General features: G+C 44.2%; 1 protein-coding gene across 1 annotated transcript; it reads left to right on the top strand.

Annotated features, from left to right (window-relative positions):
• The first annotated feature begins 1,152 nt into the window (after positions 1-1,152).
• Positions 1,153-15,845, top strand: CHRNA1 (cholinergic receptor nicotinic alpha 1 subunit). Its single transcript, XM_024732840.1, has 9 exons — positions 1,153-1,195; positions 6,662-6,807; positions 6,911-6,955; positions 8,015-8,124; positions 10,770-10,965; positions 11,461-11,698; positions 14,170-14,393; positions 15,170-15,409; positions 15,714-15,845. The coding sequence occupies exons 1-9, from the start codon at positions 1,153-1,155 to the stop codon at positions 15,843-15,845; spliced, it is 1,374 nt and encodes a 457-aa protein (XP_024588608.1).
• The last annotated feature ends 473 nt before the right edge of the window (positions 15,846-16,318 follow it).

Below are 16,318 nucleotides of genomic sequence, written 5' to 3'. Positions count from 1 at the left end.
CATCTCCCACAATTTAAAGCAAAAAACATATAAATAATGCAGACTCTAAGCTCTCTTCACTACACTCCCAGCCCTTTCCCTAATTATTTCTTTGGACTCACTGGAATGGGGGAATTGGTCAGGATGCTGTCCTTGGGCTTGAGGTGAGGGACCTTCTTCACCTGATTCAATCTGAGAAGGAAGCAAGGAAGGAACCGGCAGGGTGTCTTTAAATAACTGCTCCCTTTTCTATTTTGGCAAAAATCCTTCTCTGACTGAGCAATTACTAACTACTGGCTTTCAGGATTTTTTTTTTTTAAACAAATAAATTGAAAAACTGAAGCACTCTGCTCTTTGCTTCCCTGAGAGTAGGCAGAGGAATGACGGCAGGAAGTAGGAGCCTGGAACAGCGCTTATGCAGTGGGCCAATTTTCCCATTAATTACTTCTCACTTGAATAACAGGACATGGGAGGTGGGCTGTTTGCTGTCGCTAATGGCACACTGCAGGATAGGTATTGCCTGATACAGAGACAGGGCTGGGGACAGCCACTCCGGGGGCTATCGTAAAACCAGTTTTACGGAAGAAGCCACTGAAACCAAACCCAATCAAACATGGAATTCTCTCCAGCGGCACCAACCCCACTTTTCTCAAATTCATTCCCTCACAGAAGCCCCAGGCATTCTCAGCCTAGAGGGAACCAGAGCAAATAAATTTTCCTCTTTGTAGAATGTGGACTTTTGTGGTTTAGGATGATCAGTGTCTTACACACACAGCTGACTATCTACTCAGACCCAGTGACCCTGATCAAATCAATCCACACAGATGAGGTTCTGGTTTATACAAAAGGGAGGGAGTTGCTCACCAGGCAAAAGAATTCATTCCCTACTCTAACGTGTTTTCTTTTTTTATGAAGACCTGACTCATGGTGCATTGAAAACACAGCGCAGTTCACCCTCAGCTTGTCAAAGTTCCAGCAGTTGTGTAAAGTGTCCACCCTGCAATAACGTAAGGACCTCAGCCCCGGGCTCCAGGGCTCCGGGCAGCCCAGCTGTCACTGCCACAAACAGGTGGTGTGAACAATAGCTTGGTTCAGCTCACTCACTTGCCAAACCCTCCAGCAGCTGAGTGTCCAGCCAGAGAGCGGCCCAGGCGAACACCCCACCACCAGCCCATGGAACCCCGGCCGCTGCTGCTGTTCCTTGGCCTCTGCTCAGGTAAGTGCCAGGGCTGCTCCTTTGAGGCTAAAGCACTAGAAGCCCCCGAACCAGAGTCTTGCTTCTTTGATGGGAACACAGAATGGCAGGACTTCACCAGCCCCAGGCTGCTCTGTCCGTTTCTCACCGATGTTGGCTCGATTGGGTTTGTGGATAAAGATTTTTAGGTGGGTTATCCAATTAAAGTAGGAGCTGCCTGGTCAAAAGCTACAAAGTAGACATGCAATCTCTCTTTCCTTCAGTGCCTGCATCTTAGTAAATCCGTATGATCTGATTCAGCACCTCTTCTACCATCCCGGAGCTGCTATCATAGTTGAACAACTATAGGAACTTAGAAGGGTGACTTACAATCACAAGCAGTATGGTTAACAAGTCTTTTTATGGCTCTAGGAGAATTCTGAAAATGAAGAGGCTAGACTGACAGCTCCATGTGCTGGAGGGAGAAACCTTTTCATAACTGTAACTAAACTCTCTCCATGAGAGATGAAATATTTTGTAATTTTTTAAACTTCTGAAGCTAAAAAAAAAAATTCATATGAATGCATTACGGTCTACTTTTTTTTTTTTTTAAAGGACCCTACTATATGTAGGTTTGGGTTTGAATTGAAACCGTAAAACCTTGCACAGCCCTTGACCTGCATTCAACTCTGGAATGTGTCACAACACAGCAGCTGAAAAGCTATCCTGAATCCCAAACTTCCGGTCGAGGGAAATAGATGTTTGCTGATTGCTTCATATAAAAGTTTACTGGTGATATCATCTCAACTGAGAAACAAGGCGACTGACATTCTGTGATTTCTCTTCTCTAATACTGCTCTGACAAACACGGGTCTTCTGGGCAAAAGAGGTGAAGAGCTGTATTATAAATGGCTTTCAATAGCAGAGTTGAAGGAAATAGCCTAAACTCTGATAAACTATATCCTCTGGGATTTGGACTCGATCCAACCAAAGCTGGCTTGGTGGTGATGGTGGTGGTGGTGTGTGTGCGTGTGTGTGTTTGCAAACACTACACTCAATGAAAATTCTTAAGTGATATGTTTATATATAAAAATCCTTAAGTGATCTTTTAGGACACTAAGATCTCCAAAAATGCAAGTTTAGCTATTTTTTGAAGTATGTGATATGTATTTAGATCAAACCTAGAGTTTGCTGGTGTCAATTCACATGGATAGTTAACAGAAATTTAGAGCAAGACGAGGCAACCCAACATCTTCAAATTTATATTATAGGGAAACTGAGGCTAAAAGACATGAACTGACCGTCCCAAAGTCACTTCATGTACAAACTTTGGAATGTGATCAGACTCCATTTTTTTATGTGCATGGTCAGAAAACACAGCCTGAAATTGAAAAGGTAGCAAGAAACACAGCACCAGGTTGAGATAAGAATTACCCAAGGTGGCTATTAACAGGACAGAATTCCTTTTGTCCAACCCACCAAGCTGTTCCCCACATAAAAATACAGATTGGACTAGTACGGGACAAAAGAACACTTTAAAATTGTGGCTGGGTTCCCCTACTTAGATCCAGTCCTTTGGGGGCAAAAGTGAGGGACACTTTTTCCCGTGTTAGCGTAACATAATGATCTCTGTTCTATTTTTATAGCACTTTCATTACAACCTTTCCTCTCCCCCAGCTCAGGAATCCCAAGCACTTCATTACCACCTTTCTTATGGCATATTACTTTCCAGCTTGTTTACAGTTATTTATGTAAATGGAAAATATCAATGTCCATGAAGGTAGGAAGACAGGATCTGTATCAGATTCATGTTGGAAAACCTCAAAGCTACTCAAACAATGCTTTGCACACAGCAAATGTTCAACGAATATGTGAATGAATTAATGTTACCACCGTCTGAATAGGGATGACCAGCATGATTTGGCTGAAAAGGGAGACTCTGACATTACGTATGTGTTTGTCTGTGTTTGTTAATTTACATCCTGCCTTTTAAAGAAAGTATTTACTGTGATTTATTGAATCTGTGAAGAGATGGTCCAATTCTCCAGACCATACTGGAGTTGGGAACAGAAACCTAGAATTCTGAGTTCAGGTCCTATAAATTTTCTCTCACTCTACCCTGATTTGGGGAGGAAAAAAGAAAAGAATACCAACAAATATGGTCTAAGAAATAGAGACCTCCTTGGAAATTCCTTAGAAATTCATTGCAAAAGGCACAAGGTCCCTTGGCCTTGGCGAGGGTGCAGAGGAAGAAGTGAGTATCCCTGGAACCCCGACCGTGCCTGGCTCCCCAGTGGTCCCTACTCCCTAGCAGAACTTAGGGTTGGCCTGCATAGTTTTCCTGTCACAGAACGCTGAGCATCTGCTCTCTCTGTTGCTTTCTAGTATGTTCTTCCTGTCAAACTGGAATAAACGGTCACTTAAAAATAAGCAGCCCAAGGTAACACCAAAGCAATAACCTCAAACCCAGTGGCCAAGGCACTCAGTGATCCACACCCGTCCCCCACGTGGGCTGGGTGGGCCCCGGGATAGACAAGGTGTGGAGGACAGAGGACAGCTGCATCCCAGGGGCTCAGTGGGGCACCTGCAAAACCTGGGTCTTTGGACAACATGCTGCTCTAAGGGTCCTCAAATGCAGGTAGTTTGGGGGAGATGCCACATGAAAGCTCTGCACAGACCCTTTTAGGTTCAGAAAATTTGGGAAACTAGAAATGAAGAGGTAGGCTAGGTAAGGCATTCAGTATCTAGAGTTCAGGAAGGTCATAATAAAGATATCTGAGCTATACTGAAACCTTCAAAAATCCGAATGGACATGATACATTGGCCTTCAGGGAGGTGGTGAAGAGCACAGGCCCTCTCGTCAGACGGCCTCCACTTATAATCCCACCTCTAACTAGCTGGGAGCCATGAATACACGGCTCAGCTCTCCAGACCTCAGTTTTCCCATCTGTGAAGTAGGAGTAAACACTGACCTCATAGGATTTTTATAAGGATTCAATAAGGTAATATGAATACAGGACCTTTAATAAAGCTCTACAGGCTAATTAAAACACGTACTTTCGGCAGCATGAACGTGTTTCAATTCATTCCATGGCATTGGTTGTTTCAAACTGATATAAAGTCCTGGATGAGAAATAGTGGTTGAGAGCATGGGCTCTGGCTGTCAATCCTGGCTCCACCATTTATGAAACCTGGGCCTCAGTCTCCTCACCTGTACAGTGAGGATAATTACTACAGTACATACCACAGCCAGTTATGAGGATTGAAAGACTTAGTATGTAAAAAGCACACAGAAGAAAGTCTGGCACAAAACAAGTTGGGTGTGTTAGTTATTATTTTTGTTGATCAATAAAGATAGAAAACAGAATTACTTTTTACTTAATAATTATTTTGTTGACAAACGCTTCCAAACTTAGGATCGAAGGAGAAAAAAAAAACAACCAATCGCCTGCCTTAGCGGTGATCGGTTAACACAACTGGGAAAAAAGGGAAAGCATTTCACTTGTTTCATTTTTAAAGTTGTCTTGGCCCAGGGAAAAAGTGTAGTTTCAGCAACAACCTGCGGAAAGGGGAGATCTGGTTACACGAATCCGGACAAATGGATTGTGTGTCTACTTCCTCTCCCAGACCTGAACAGGCAACCTCCAAACCACAGCAGGCTTGAGTTACAGAGATCCTTCATAAGGAACTTGTTGGAATTTGGAACACAGTTTCTCATAGGAATAATGGCACATGTAGCTGTACAGTTTCCAGCACATTCATAACATTAAAAGTGAGTACAGGAGCACGGCACAGAATGACCCGCTCTAACTTCAGCTCTGCCCTAGCCGCATGACCTCAGACAAGTCAGCCCACTTCTCGGAATCTCAGGCGAGAATGTCTGCCTGCCTGCCTGCTGGTAAGGAGCACATCATGCTGGACACACAAAGCCTGCGGGCTCTGAGAATACTGGATGATACTGCCCTCCATCCCGAAGGAAAACGTAGTAAAGATTCCTTGGAATCATTCATGCTCCAAATAGGACCCCCAAACCCAGGTCAGCAGAACATGTGGTTTTCGCTCTTAGCAACTTAATTGGGACATGGGCCCATCAGCAGTGGTTATTTATTTTTTTTAAATTATGGAAAAATACATAAGTATGTAAGATTTACCATGGTAAAATACACATTACATAAATTTTCCATTTTAAAGTACACGATCCAGTGGCACTAGGTACATTCACAGTGTTATGCAACCATCACCACTAATTCCAGAACTTTTTCATCACCCTAGAAGGAAACCCTGGGCCCATTAGCAGTCACTCCCATTCCCTAGTCCCCACAGTCCCTAGTAACCACTAACCTACTCTCTGTTCTATGGATTGACCTATTCTGAATATTTCATATAAATGAAATCATACAATATGTGTCCTTTTGTGTCTGACCTCTATCACTTAGCATAATGTTTTCAGGAGTCATTCATGCTGTAGCATGTATCAGAACTTCGTCCCTTTTCGTGGCTGAATAACATTCTACTGCATAGATATACCACAATTTGTTTATCCATTGATGGACATGTGGGTTGTTTCTACCATATTGCTATTGTAAATATTGCTATGAATATTCATGTACAGATTTTTTGTTTGCTTTGGGGGTTTTTTGTATTTTTTCTTTTTTAAATTGAAGTATAGTTGATTTACAATACTGTGTTAGTTTCAAGTGTATAGCAGTGATTCAGTCATATATATATGTATGTATATTCCTTTACAGATTCTTTTCCTTTAGAGAATATTGAGTGTAATGCCCAGTAGGTCCTCGTTGGTTATCTATTGTATATATAGTAGTGTGTATACGTTAATCCCAACCTCCTAATTTATACATCCCCCACCCCATGTACAAATCTTTGTATGACCAGTTCGTTTGTGGATATACCCAGGAGTGGCATTGCTAGGTCATATGGTAGCTCTGTGTATAACTTGTGTGAGAAACCACCAAACTGCTTTCCACAGCAGCTACACCATTTACCTCTCACCAGCAACACAGGAGGATTCCAGTTTCTCTGTAACCGCACCAATATTTGTCAATTTTAATTTTGTTAATTACGGAATAACATCTTAGTGGGTGTGGATCAGCATCAATGTTGGGCTGCTCATAGCATCGTGAGCTCTGAGGCCAGCCAGTCTGAGATTTCATTGCATCATGACCAGATTCTGAAATAGCAAGACCGACTTTGTGTGGACCTTTCTTCTTGTGTGTGCGTGTTCCTAGCAAACTTGATGCAGACAGATGCTGGATGAAGGAATGTCATCTGTCCAAAGTACAAGTGCATGATAATCTGGCATGCCCCACTGGGAAGGGACCACACTGGCAGCTGCACTTGGAAAGGAATTCAAGGCAATAACAGCTGCATCAGGGAGCCCTTCAACAAGGGGGCCTGCGTGCCTTCCATGAGCTGGCCACACCTCAGTTACTCACGTTAGTGTGTGTAGAGGGTGAGAGCTGACAGTGAGTGTGTTGTTTGCTGTCTCAGCTGGCCTCGTCCTGGGCTCCGAACATGAGACCCGCCTGGTGGCAAAGCTATTTGAAAACTACAACAGCGTAGTACGGCCCGTGGAAGACCACCGCAAGGCCGTGGAGGTGACGGTGGGCCTGCAGCTGATACAGCTCATCAACGTGGTGAGACAAGAGAGCTCCAGGCTCTCCACACCTCCCACCCCGGACCATCCTCCCCTGGCTCCCCTCTTGTCCTCCTAAAGATGGGGCCTTATCTTTTTTGCAGGATGAAGTAAATCAGATCGTGACAACCAATGTTCGTCTGAAACAGGTAACTCAGCTAGATAATTGCATTCATGTTGTTTTTATTCACCCTGAAATTTAACATGGGCCCAGAGGGAATCAATTTAGGTAACAGGGATATGTAACAAAATGTTAAAAGTAGATATTTTGGGGTAGTGGGGCTGTGGATCATGTTTTGGTGTTTATTTTTTATTGTACTTTGTGCTTTTCTGTGTGTATTAATTTGCTAGGACTCCTGGAACAAAGTCACAAGCTGGACAGCTTAAACAACAGAAACTTATTGTCTCACAGTTTTTGAGGTCAGAAGTCCAAAATTAAGGTGTTGGCAGAATTGGTTCCTTCTGAAGTTTGTGAGGGAGAACCTGCTCCAGGCCTCTCTCCTTTGCTCAGAATTTGTTGTCTTCACGTTCACATGACTTTATTCCTGAATATGTATCTGTCTTCAAACGTCCCTATCTTATAAGGACACCAGTCATATTGGATTAGGGCCCACCTTAATGACTTCACTTTAACTTAATTACCTCTGTAAAGACCCTAACTCCAAATAAGGTCACATTCTTGGGGGTTTAGAACTTCATATTAATTTGGGGGAGACAATTCAACATTGTGTTATCCAAATTTGCTGCATTGGGTATATGTTACTTTCATAATGTAGAAGAAAATATAATACTTTTTAAAAATATGATGTTGCCTGCTTGAGGAAAACATTCCCAATAGGGTCATTCTCCTTTCCTAAGGTGGGCTGTGTACCTGGTAGATCTGCTACCACTTGGTGGCGTTACTTGGGGCTACCTTTGTTTTCTCACCTGTAAAATGGGGTCAATAATCACTCCTACCTCATGGGAACATTGTGAGGACTAAATGATGAATATGGGTAAAATGCTCACAACAGTGCCTGCATGTACTCAGTGCTCTGTGTTTGCTCTTACTTGTTACTAAGGGGAAAACTGAATTCTGAATCAAACCCTTCTTACTGGAACACAATTTCTGTCCATACCAGAATTACCATGCTCATCAGAGCTCTTGATAAGCCTAGATTTTAAAAATACTTTTAATTTTTTAATCGACTAAATGTCTTCGTTTCTAGCAATGGGTGGATTACAACTTAAAATGGAACCCAGACGACTATGGTGGCGTGAAAAAAATTCACATTCCATCAGAAAAGATCTGGCACCCGGACCTAGTTCTTTATAACAAGTAAGCAAAACAGACAGGATTAGAAGGCGGACATTACGGGGGCAGGTGGAGCCCAAGTGCCCTAACGGAAGGGCTGCCACTCTTGGCATGCGTCTCACCACTGTTCACATTAAATAACCCTTAAAAACCAAGAGCCAAGTTGACATGCTAGGGGTGCCATATGGTGTCTCGTGTTATGAATAGAAACAATTATCAGAGCCAAATTGAAACAGGGCTGCAGGGTGGGGGACATTTAATCCCTGAGAGCTCCTGTAGGGTATATGGCAACTATCCAAGGAAACCAAACATCATATAATTGAGTTCCTTGGAATTAAATGTCCTTCCGACCAATAGGTCTGAACCTCCGGGGTTGTTATTCATCACATCCTCACAGCATCCCAAGATGCTGCGTGCTGCTGATGGCCTGGGATGCCTGTGTAGCCCATCCACTGGGCTCTGTGACAGACTGCATGTTGTGAAATTATAATGTGATTCAAGACACTCCAATTTAATGACACGTTCATTATCATACGCCCTTCATCTGTCAGGGAATGTTCATTGCAAAGAGCATCCTTCCCAGGCAGGAGCATTCAACACTGGCCTAGAGGATTTGTGGTCTGACATTCTATAGCACGTGTCTGGAGCGAGCAGGCTGTGCGTTCTAGCAGACTCACCAGGCAAGGTGGCCAGGGCTAGTGAGAAGAAACGATACCTTTTAAGACGACCCTCCCCAACTTTGATACTTTATTACATATTTTCCAATCCGACCTGGGATTCAAACTTGAGTCAAAGTACACAATCATTTGTGTAAACTTTTGGACAAGTATGCTCATAGGACAGAGTGTCTATCTCTTTAAGTTTCTCTTTCACTTAGAATCTGAGGGAAGCAATTAAAATCCTCAGGTCCTTTTGATAAGCTCACTCAGAAAGACCCTCACGGGGGAGAGAATTCTGTTTCACCTGCTTCGAAGGAGAGACACAGACCATCCTTTCCCTCTGCTCTGTTGGGAGGGTCTCAAGCTGCATAGTTTTCTGGATAGAGCCTCTTCTCAGTCCCAAGGAAAAATTAATGAGAAGAAAATCTCTTGATTTATGAAGTGAGGCACAATATATACCACATGTCCCTGAAAGCCCAGCAAGGTAGACCCCACCCACTTTTCAGCACCTATTACACCGTCCTGCTCTCTGCCAAGGCCCTGGGGCACAGGCTGGAATGAGCAGACCTGCTCTCTGGAATGAGCAGACCACCCACTGAACAAGACCTTCAGAAATAGTTTGTTATTTTTTTAGTATCTACCATGTTGCCTTTTTTAATGAGAAATTATTGCCAACATTTGAAAATTGGGAAATACATTAAAATCTGAATTTTTAACTTCTCTAGAAAAATCCAACTTTCAAAAATATGACAACTTTGGGGCTTCCCTGGTGGCGCAGTGGTTGAGAGTCCGCCTGCCGATGCAGGGGACACGGGTTCGTGCCCCGGTCCGGGAAGATCCCACATGCCGCGGACCGGCTGGGCCCGTGAGCCATGGCCGCTGAGCCTGCGCATCCGGAGCCTGTGCTCCGCAACGGGAGAGGCCCCAACAGTGAGAGGCCCGCGTACCGCAAAAAAAAAAAAAAAAAAAATGGCGACTTTGGATTAAAAGTCTTGATTCCCAGCTTCCAAGGAAGAATCCAATATCTGGCAACATGGAGCCTTCGCTCCCACGCAGACACCATGGCAGAGCTGAGTGGTGCCTTCCTCAGGGAAGAGAGGGTCTCTCCCCATGCCAGGCTCAACCCTCCCTCCTTCTTTGCCTGCCTGGCCCTGGAGGCATCTGTTTGTGACCCCACCCCACTGCGGTCTAAATAGTTCTTTAAAGGTAATAGACCCCTTCTTTAACGTGCTTGTCACCGTAATGAACCACTAGACGTGTTTTTCTTTAAAATTCCTGGGTTTTTTCAATTAACTTTCAAAGTATATCAGAGAAGGGATACATGGAGATTAACATCACAAATACTACTGAGGACTGGGAAGAAGAATCTGGGATGCAGTGAATCCATGTCACCTGTTATTCCTTTAAAACTGTAGATTCTCAGGTTCATCCCTAGATATCCTGATTCAGCACTTAGATGGTGCTCAGGAATCTATATTTTGTTTTATTTTATTTTTTATTGAAGTGTAGTTGATTTATAATATTGTGTTAGTTGTAGGTATAGAGCATAGTGATTCAGATTTTTTGCAGATTATATTCCATTATAGGTTATTACAAGATATTGAATATAATTCCCTGTGCTATACACTAAATCCTTGTTGCTTATCTATTTTAAGTATAGTAGTTTGTATCTGTTAATCCCATACTCCTAACTTGTCCCTCTCCCTCCTTCTCCCCTTTGGTAACCATAAGTTTGTTTTCTGTATCTGTGAGTCTGTTTTTGGTCTGTAAAGATTCACTTGTATTATTTTTTAGATTCAGGAATCTATATTTTAAACAAGCACCCCAGTGATCTTTATTATCAGACAAATTTGAAAAACATTGCCACAGATAAAAAGGGATGCTGTGCAAAAGAGAGCTTCTATAATTAGCACCTGAATAATTAACAACTGTCTCCCGTTAGCATCCCCAAGCAGAATTGAAGGCTCATCTGTCACTTGGATCCCTGTTCCTCTTTTATCCCAATTGTAGTGCAGATGGTGACTTTGCCATTGTCAAGTTCACCAAAGTGCTCCTGGACTACACTGGCCACATCACGTGGACACCTCCCGCCATCTTTAAAAGCTACTGTGAGATCATCGTCACCCACTTTCCCTTTGACGAGCAGAACTGCAGCATGAAGCTGGGCACCTGGACCTATGACGGATCCGTGGTGGCCATCAACCCGGTGGGTGGTGACCTACTGTGAGGAGGTTGGATGCAGGAAAAGCGTGATTCAGGTCTCCAACTCTGCCCCTCCATTATCGTAGGCTGTCAGCACCCATTCGAACTTTGGGGATTGTCTAGTTTGATGGTTCTCAATTGGTTGGGAAGGTTCTTGATGCACTGCATAAGAGAACCACCTGGGGCTTAAATAATTCTCTAGGCCCAGGCTCAGGCCCAAGAATTCTTATTTAATCAGACTGGGGTGGAGCTAGGGCACCAGTATATCTTAAAGCTCCCGAGTGACTTGAATGTATAGTCAACATGGAGAATCCCAATAGTCCAAACCCCCTTATTTTACAGGAAAGGAACCTAAGACCCCAAAGCGAAGGTGACCCAGGGTCCCTCCTGGGTATGTGACAGTGCTGGGATCGGTTGCCTTGTCACAGCTGATTAGGAAACCCTCCCCCTCCTCAGGGTGACGAGGCTGGGAATTCAAAGTTTCATTCCATCTTCTCAGGAAAGCGACCAGCCAGACCTAAGCAACTTCATGGAGAGTGGGGAATGGGTGATCAAGGAGTCCCGGGGCTGGAAGCACTGGGTGTTCTACGCCTGCTGCCCCTCCACCCCCTACCTGGACATCACCTACCACTTTGTCATGCAGCGCCTGCCCCTCTACTTCATCGTCAACGTCATCATTCCCTGCCTGCTCTTCTCCTTCTTAACCGGCCTGGTGTTCTACCTGCCCACAGACTCAGGTGGGTGCAGCTGCTGACCCTGATGGATCTCGGGCTACTATTTTGGGGGAAGCCAGAAATAACCACTGCTAATACACAAATACAGGCAGACAGACCCAAACCCTCATCCCTGGGAGGATGCGTGTACTGACTGGCCACATGCAGTGGTGAAATTCCAGCTGGGGCAGACTACAGAGCAGGCAGAGAGCTGAATGGGACTCTGAAGATGCGCAAACCTAGCTCAGTCCGGTTAAGTGAATAACCACCAGCACCTATTTGCCGAATACCTGCTGTGTGCCCCGAAGTGTGCTGGGTAAGGCGTGTATCACAGGCACTACCGATGCCTCGTACCCCATGAAGTCACTTGCTGTACGTGACTACTCAGGTCTTGCCTCCTTTGCCCACGGCTTGCCCCTTGAAAATAGCTTTTGTGTATCCATTCTCCAGATGGCAGTATCTTTACACAAAACACCATACTTCCCAAGTGGCAATTCTTTCTCCCATATCAGCCTGGACGACTTACTTACCTCCTACTGAGTAATCACATCTGTGACATAATTTCACCAGACACCAACAATCTACAGAAAAGGGGGAAAGGGAACACATATGCCTGCAAGCAAGTCACTGCTCTTAAATGATTTACGGCAGACAAGCAGGGAAAAAAGAAAGATGGTAAGGTGGTCCTCAAAATCCTGACAGATAACAATTTTATCAAAAGGCCAAAAAAAAAAAAAACCAAAAAAAAAAAAAACCAAAAAAAAAAAAAACCAAAAAAAAAAAAAACCAAAAAAAAAAAAAACCCACAAAAGTCTAAATCCAACTTTCCAACAAGGAAAAAATAAACTTACACATTCACTCACTCAACATATACCGTTTAAACAACTGTTACAAGACAGGGATAAGGTAGAGAACAAGGCAGAATTTTCCCCACAGAACATATGTTCTAGGGATTGTACTCATTCTTAAACAAATCATAACAAGTATCTTTTCACCTTTCTAATCAAATGAAGCTTCTTTAAGTGAAGATAGAACACTCTAGGCAGGGCAATATGGAAACTAATCAGAGTTTCTATAAATATTAAATGATTTATGCTTGAAAAGCATTTAGAACAGTGAGACTGCTTGATAATTGTTAGCTATCGTTATTATCATTAATCAAGAAATTGGATGTACCTTGATCAATATTCGATATTTATAATTCTGTTTTCTTTTTTACTTTTGAAGACTTTCTTACCCACCAGAAACTGACAATTTCTTGTTTGCATCCACTCTGGATCCTGTGTATATTCCTAGCATCTGGACGCATCCAGAATGGGAAAAGCTCCACACTGGAAAGCAGGGCCACACGAGGGGTTTCCCAGCACACAAACACCAAGACCAGCCCAAGGAAAGTCCCTTCCGAAGGCTCGCTACTGCATCTGAGCTGGTCAATCCCCACAAAAATATTCCAGTGCCATCCAGCCCCTGGCTTTCTTGTTTCCTTGTCCAACCAAGACACCATCCGGGAATTGTTCACCCTGAAAGTGTAGGGCCTGGACAGAAGATTCAGGGGAAGGGGAATCCCTCATCGCTTAGTATGAAAAACAAAAAAGTCAAAACAAGAAAAAAAACCCAAATCATCCCCTTAGATGAAGATGAGAAAGCGAGTGGTGTGAAATCATTGATTTTGTCCTTTCTCGGCTTTGGTCTTGCAGCTTTTTTCTGCTCCCACAATGAGAAAAAGATACATGTACTTCTGGGCTGCCCATCATCTGCTGGGTAACAAGTAGGCTAGGCTGCAGTTCAGTTTTGTGAGGTTTAAGACATTCTGCTGCGGACGGAAAAACTGCCATCTGGGGTCTCGATTACCACCCAGAACCTCTCTGGGTTCCCTGAGTTCCGCCAAGAAACGGAATGCTGGGCAAGAGGTGAAGTAGCATCTCCTGCTTGGCAGCCTCTAATGAAAATGCCTGCCACTTGCCATCACCAGCAGTGTTAAGGTGCCAAGGTCTCATAGGAAATTCTGCAGAAAAAATTCCCCACAACGAGACCTTGAGAACATGCCGGTCACATTCCTCTCACCCTTGGGTTTTGGTGGTGTGCTCGTTTGCTAGGGCTGCCTTCACCAAGGACCACAGACTGGTGGCTTAAGCAACAGAGATTTATTTTCTCACAGTGCTGGAGGCTGGAAGTCCAAGATCAAGGTGTCAGCAGGGTTGGTTTCCTCTGAGGCCTCTCTCTTTGGCTTGCAGATGGCTGTCTTCAGCCTGGGTCCTCACATGGCCTTTCCTCTGTGTGTGTCTGTGTCTTAATCTCCTTTTCTGATAAGGACACCAGTCATATTGGATGAGGGCCCACCCTAAGACCTCATTTTAATTGAATTACATCGTTAAAGGCCTATCTCCAAAACAGTCCCTGAGGTGCTGGGGCTTAGTGTTTCAACACATAAATTTGGGTGGAAGAACAATTTAGCCCATAACAGGTGGGTCGTGTTTGTTTCTTCTTTTGTCCAGGAGAGAAGATGACTCTCAGCATCTCTGTCCTGCTGTCCTTAACCGTGTTCCTTCTGGTCATTGTGGAGCTGATCCCTTCCACCTCCAGTGCAGTGCCCTTGATTGGGAAGTACATGCTGTTCACCATGGTGTTCGTCATCGCATCCATCATCATCACCGTCATCGTCATCAACACACACCACCGCTCCCCCAGCACCCACGTCATGCCCGAGTGGGTGCGGAAGGTGAGCAAGCAAGGCCCCGGCACACTTTGCCCAGGGCTGCCCCTCCCCTCAAGGCATCCGCAGGCCTACTCTTCTGTGTGGCCAGTGGCCTCCTAGGTAACCCTTGTGGGCACTTAGGAACGGAAAGTCCTTTCTGGGCTGTAGGGGTTTTGGGGAAGGAACTTTCTTTGGCTTCTTGCTGGGTATAAATAACTCAAGCAACCGGCCCAGGGAGATAAGAAAACTAGAATTAACGAAGCCCATTCCAAACTCAGCCTTAAAGAATCTCTTTGATTAGAGAAGATGAATAAATCACTATCCTTTTATTCAAATGCTGTGAAATCTTGAGATGTCTGTTTTTATGTCTTCCAGTTTGTGAACAGACTGCTTATTTTTTTGCTGGTAGAATCATCTGCTGAGACTAGAATAAGGGCTAGAAATTGGGAGTGGGGGGTAGGGAGGGGGCTTGATGAGAAGTGGGTGCCTACAGGGGGTCTGGAAGTTTAAGCTTCATTGGTTTCTTGAGTCAGTAGCTGCACACAGGCTCCCTCCAGTGGCAAGCTGCTGGCATTACAGAATCATCTCTGTTAGCCTTAGTAATTTGACCCGTCACAGGATACAGATGAGGAAGCTTTGAGAAAATCTAGTAGAGTCCTTTTGTTTTAGGGACAAAGAGACTGAGGCCCAGAGAAGCTGAATAATTCGCCTAAGGTCACATTGCTTATGCAAAATCAGAGTTTGATGCTTGCCCTGCTGACAATAATTCCCATACGTGGACTTTTTAAATTTTGTTACAGGTTTTTATCGACACTATCCCAAATATCATGTTCTTCTCCACGATGAAAAGACCATCCAGAGAAAAACAAGACAAAAAAATTTTTACAGAAGACATTGATATTTCTGACATTTCTGGGAAGCCGGGACCTCCACCCATGGGTTTCCACTCTCCCCTGATCAAACACCCCGAGGTGAAAAGTGCCATTGAGGGCATCAAATACATCGCAGAGACCATGAAGTCAGACCAGGAGTCCAATAACGTAAGCTCTGTGGCTTGAGATCTGCACCTCTTGTTTAAATGGTCAAATGCTCGAGCACAGAGGGATGGGTTTGGCTTGATGGGGAGGTTGGCGTTCAAGGGGCAGCTACTGATGTAAGATGTGCCCAGTGACCCCCTAGGCCACCTTAGCAAATCATATTGTGAATAACCTATTTAAAAAATAAAGATCATAATGCCAGTGGAGGGATGATCAACAGACTGAAGGGCCCCTAGATGATGGATAGCACGAACACCGTGAGTCCATGATCGTCTTACGGAAATTCTAACATATCCCTCTCTCCCAGGCGGCCGAGGAATGGAAGTACGTTGCAATGGTGATGGACCACATTCTCCTCGGAGTCTTCATGCTCGTCTGCATCATCGGAACGCTGGCTGTGTTTGCAGGTCGGCTCATTGAATTAAATCAGCAAGGGTGAGCAGAAAGCTGAGCTGAACCTCGGCGCCAGGGAAATTCGCCTACTCGGATACATGCTCACTTATCAAACGTTTCATTTTCTGTATTTATTATTCGTGACAAAAGTTTCTGTTTACATAAGATTATGGCCTCAAAGTGTCTTCACATTGCTTCTCCCTTCACTCCTGCTGTGGCTGCCTGGAGAGTGAACCCTTTGCAGTAAATGAATCTGGATTGCTACATGAAGCGTTCATTTCCAACAGTGTCCAGAAGAATTTTGCCCAGGATAACTGAGCTTTTCTGTTAGTTTTTTAAATTTTACGCAAAGCGTCTATCCTTTGCTTAAAAGTCAGTTTTGTGCCTTCTACAAAAGCCCCATCTACCAGTCCTAAAAAAATGAAACATTTGACTTGGAGAGAAAGAAAGCAGTAGAAAGACATTAGGAAAATTCTAGAGTGGCCACCACAATGCAAACTGCCTCAAAAACTCATGCTT

This window comes from Neophocaena asiaeorientalis, unplaced genomic scaffold, assembly GCF_003031525.2.
Source record: "Neophocaena asiaeorientalis asiaeorientalis breed wild unplaced genomic scaffold, Neophocaena_asiaeorientalis_V1.1 scaffold96, whole genome shotgun sequence".
Taxonomy (NCBI): domain Eukaryota; kingdom Metazoa; phylum Chordata; class Mammalia; order Artiodactyla; family Phocoenidae; genus Neophocaena; species Neophocaena asiaeorientalis.
Note: the sequence above shows the minus strand (reverse complement) of the source record. Positions and strands in the feature narration are given on the sequence as shown.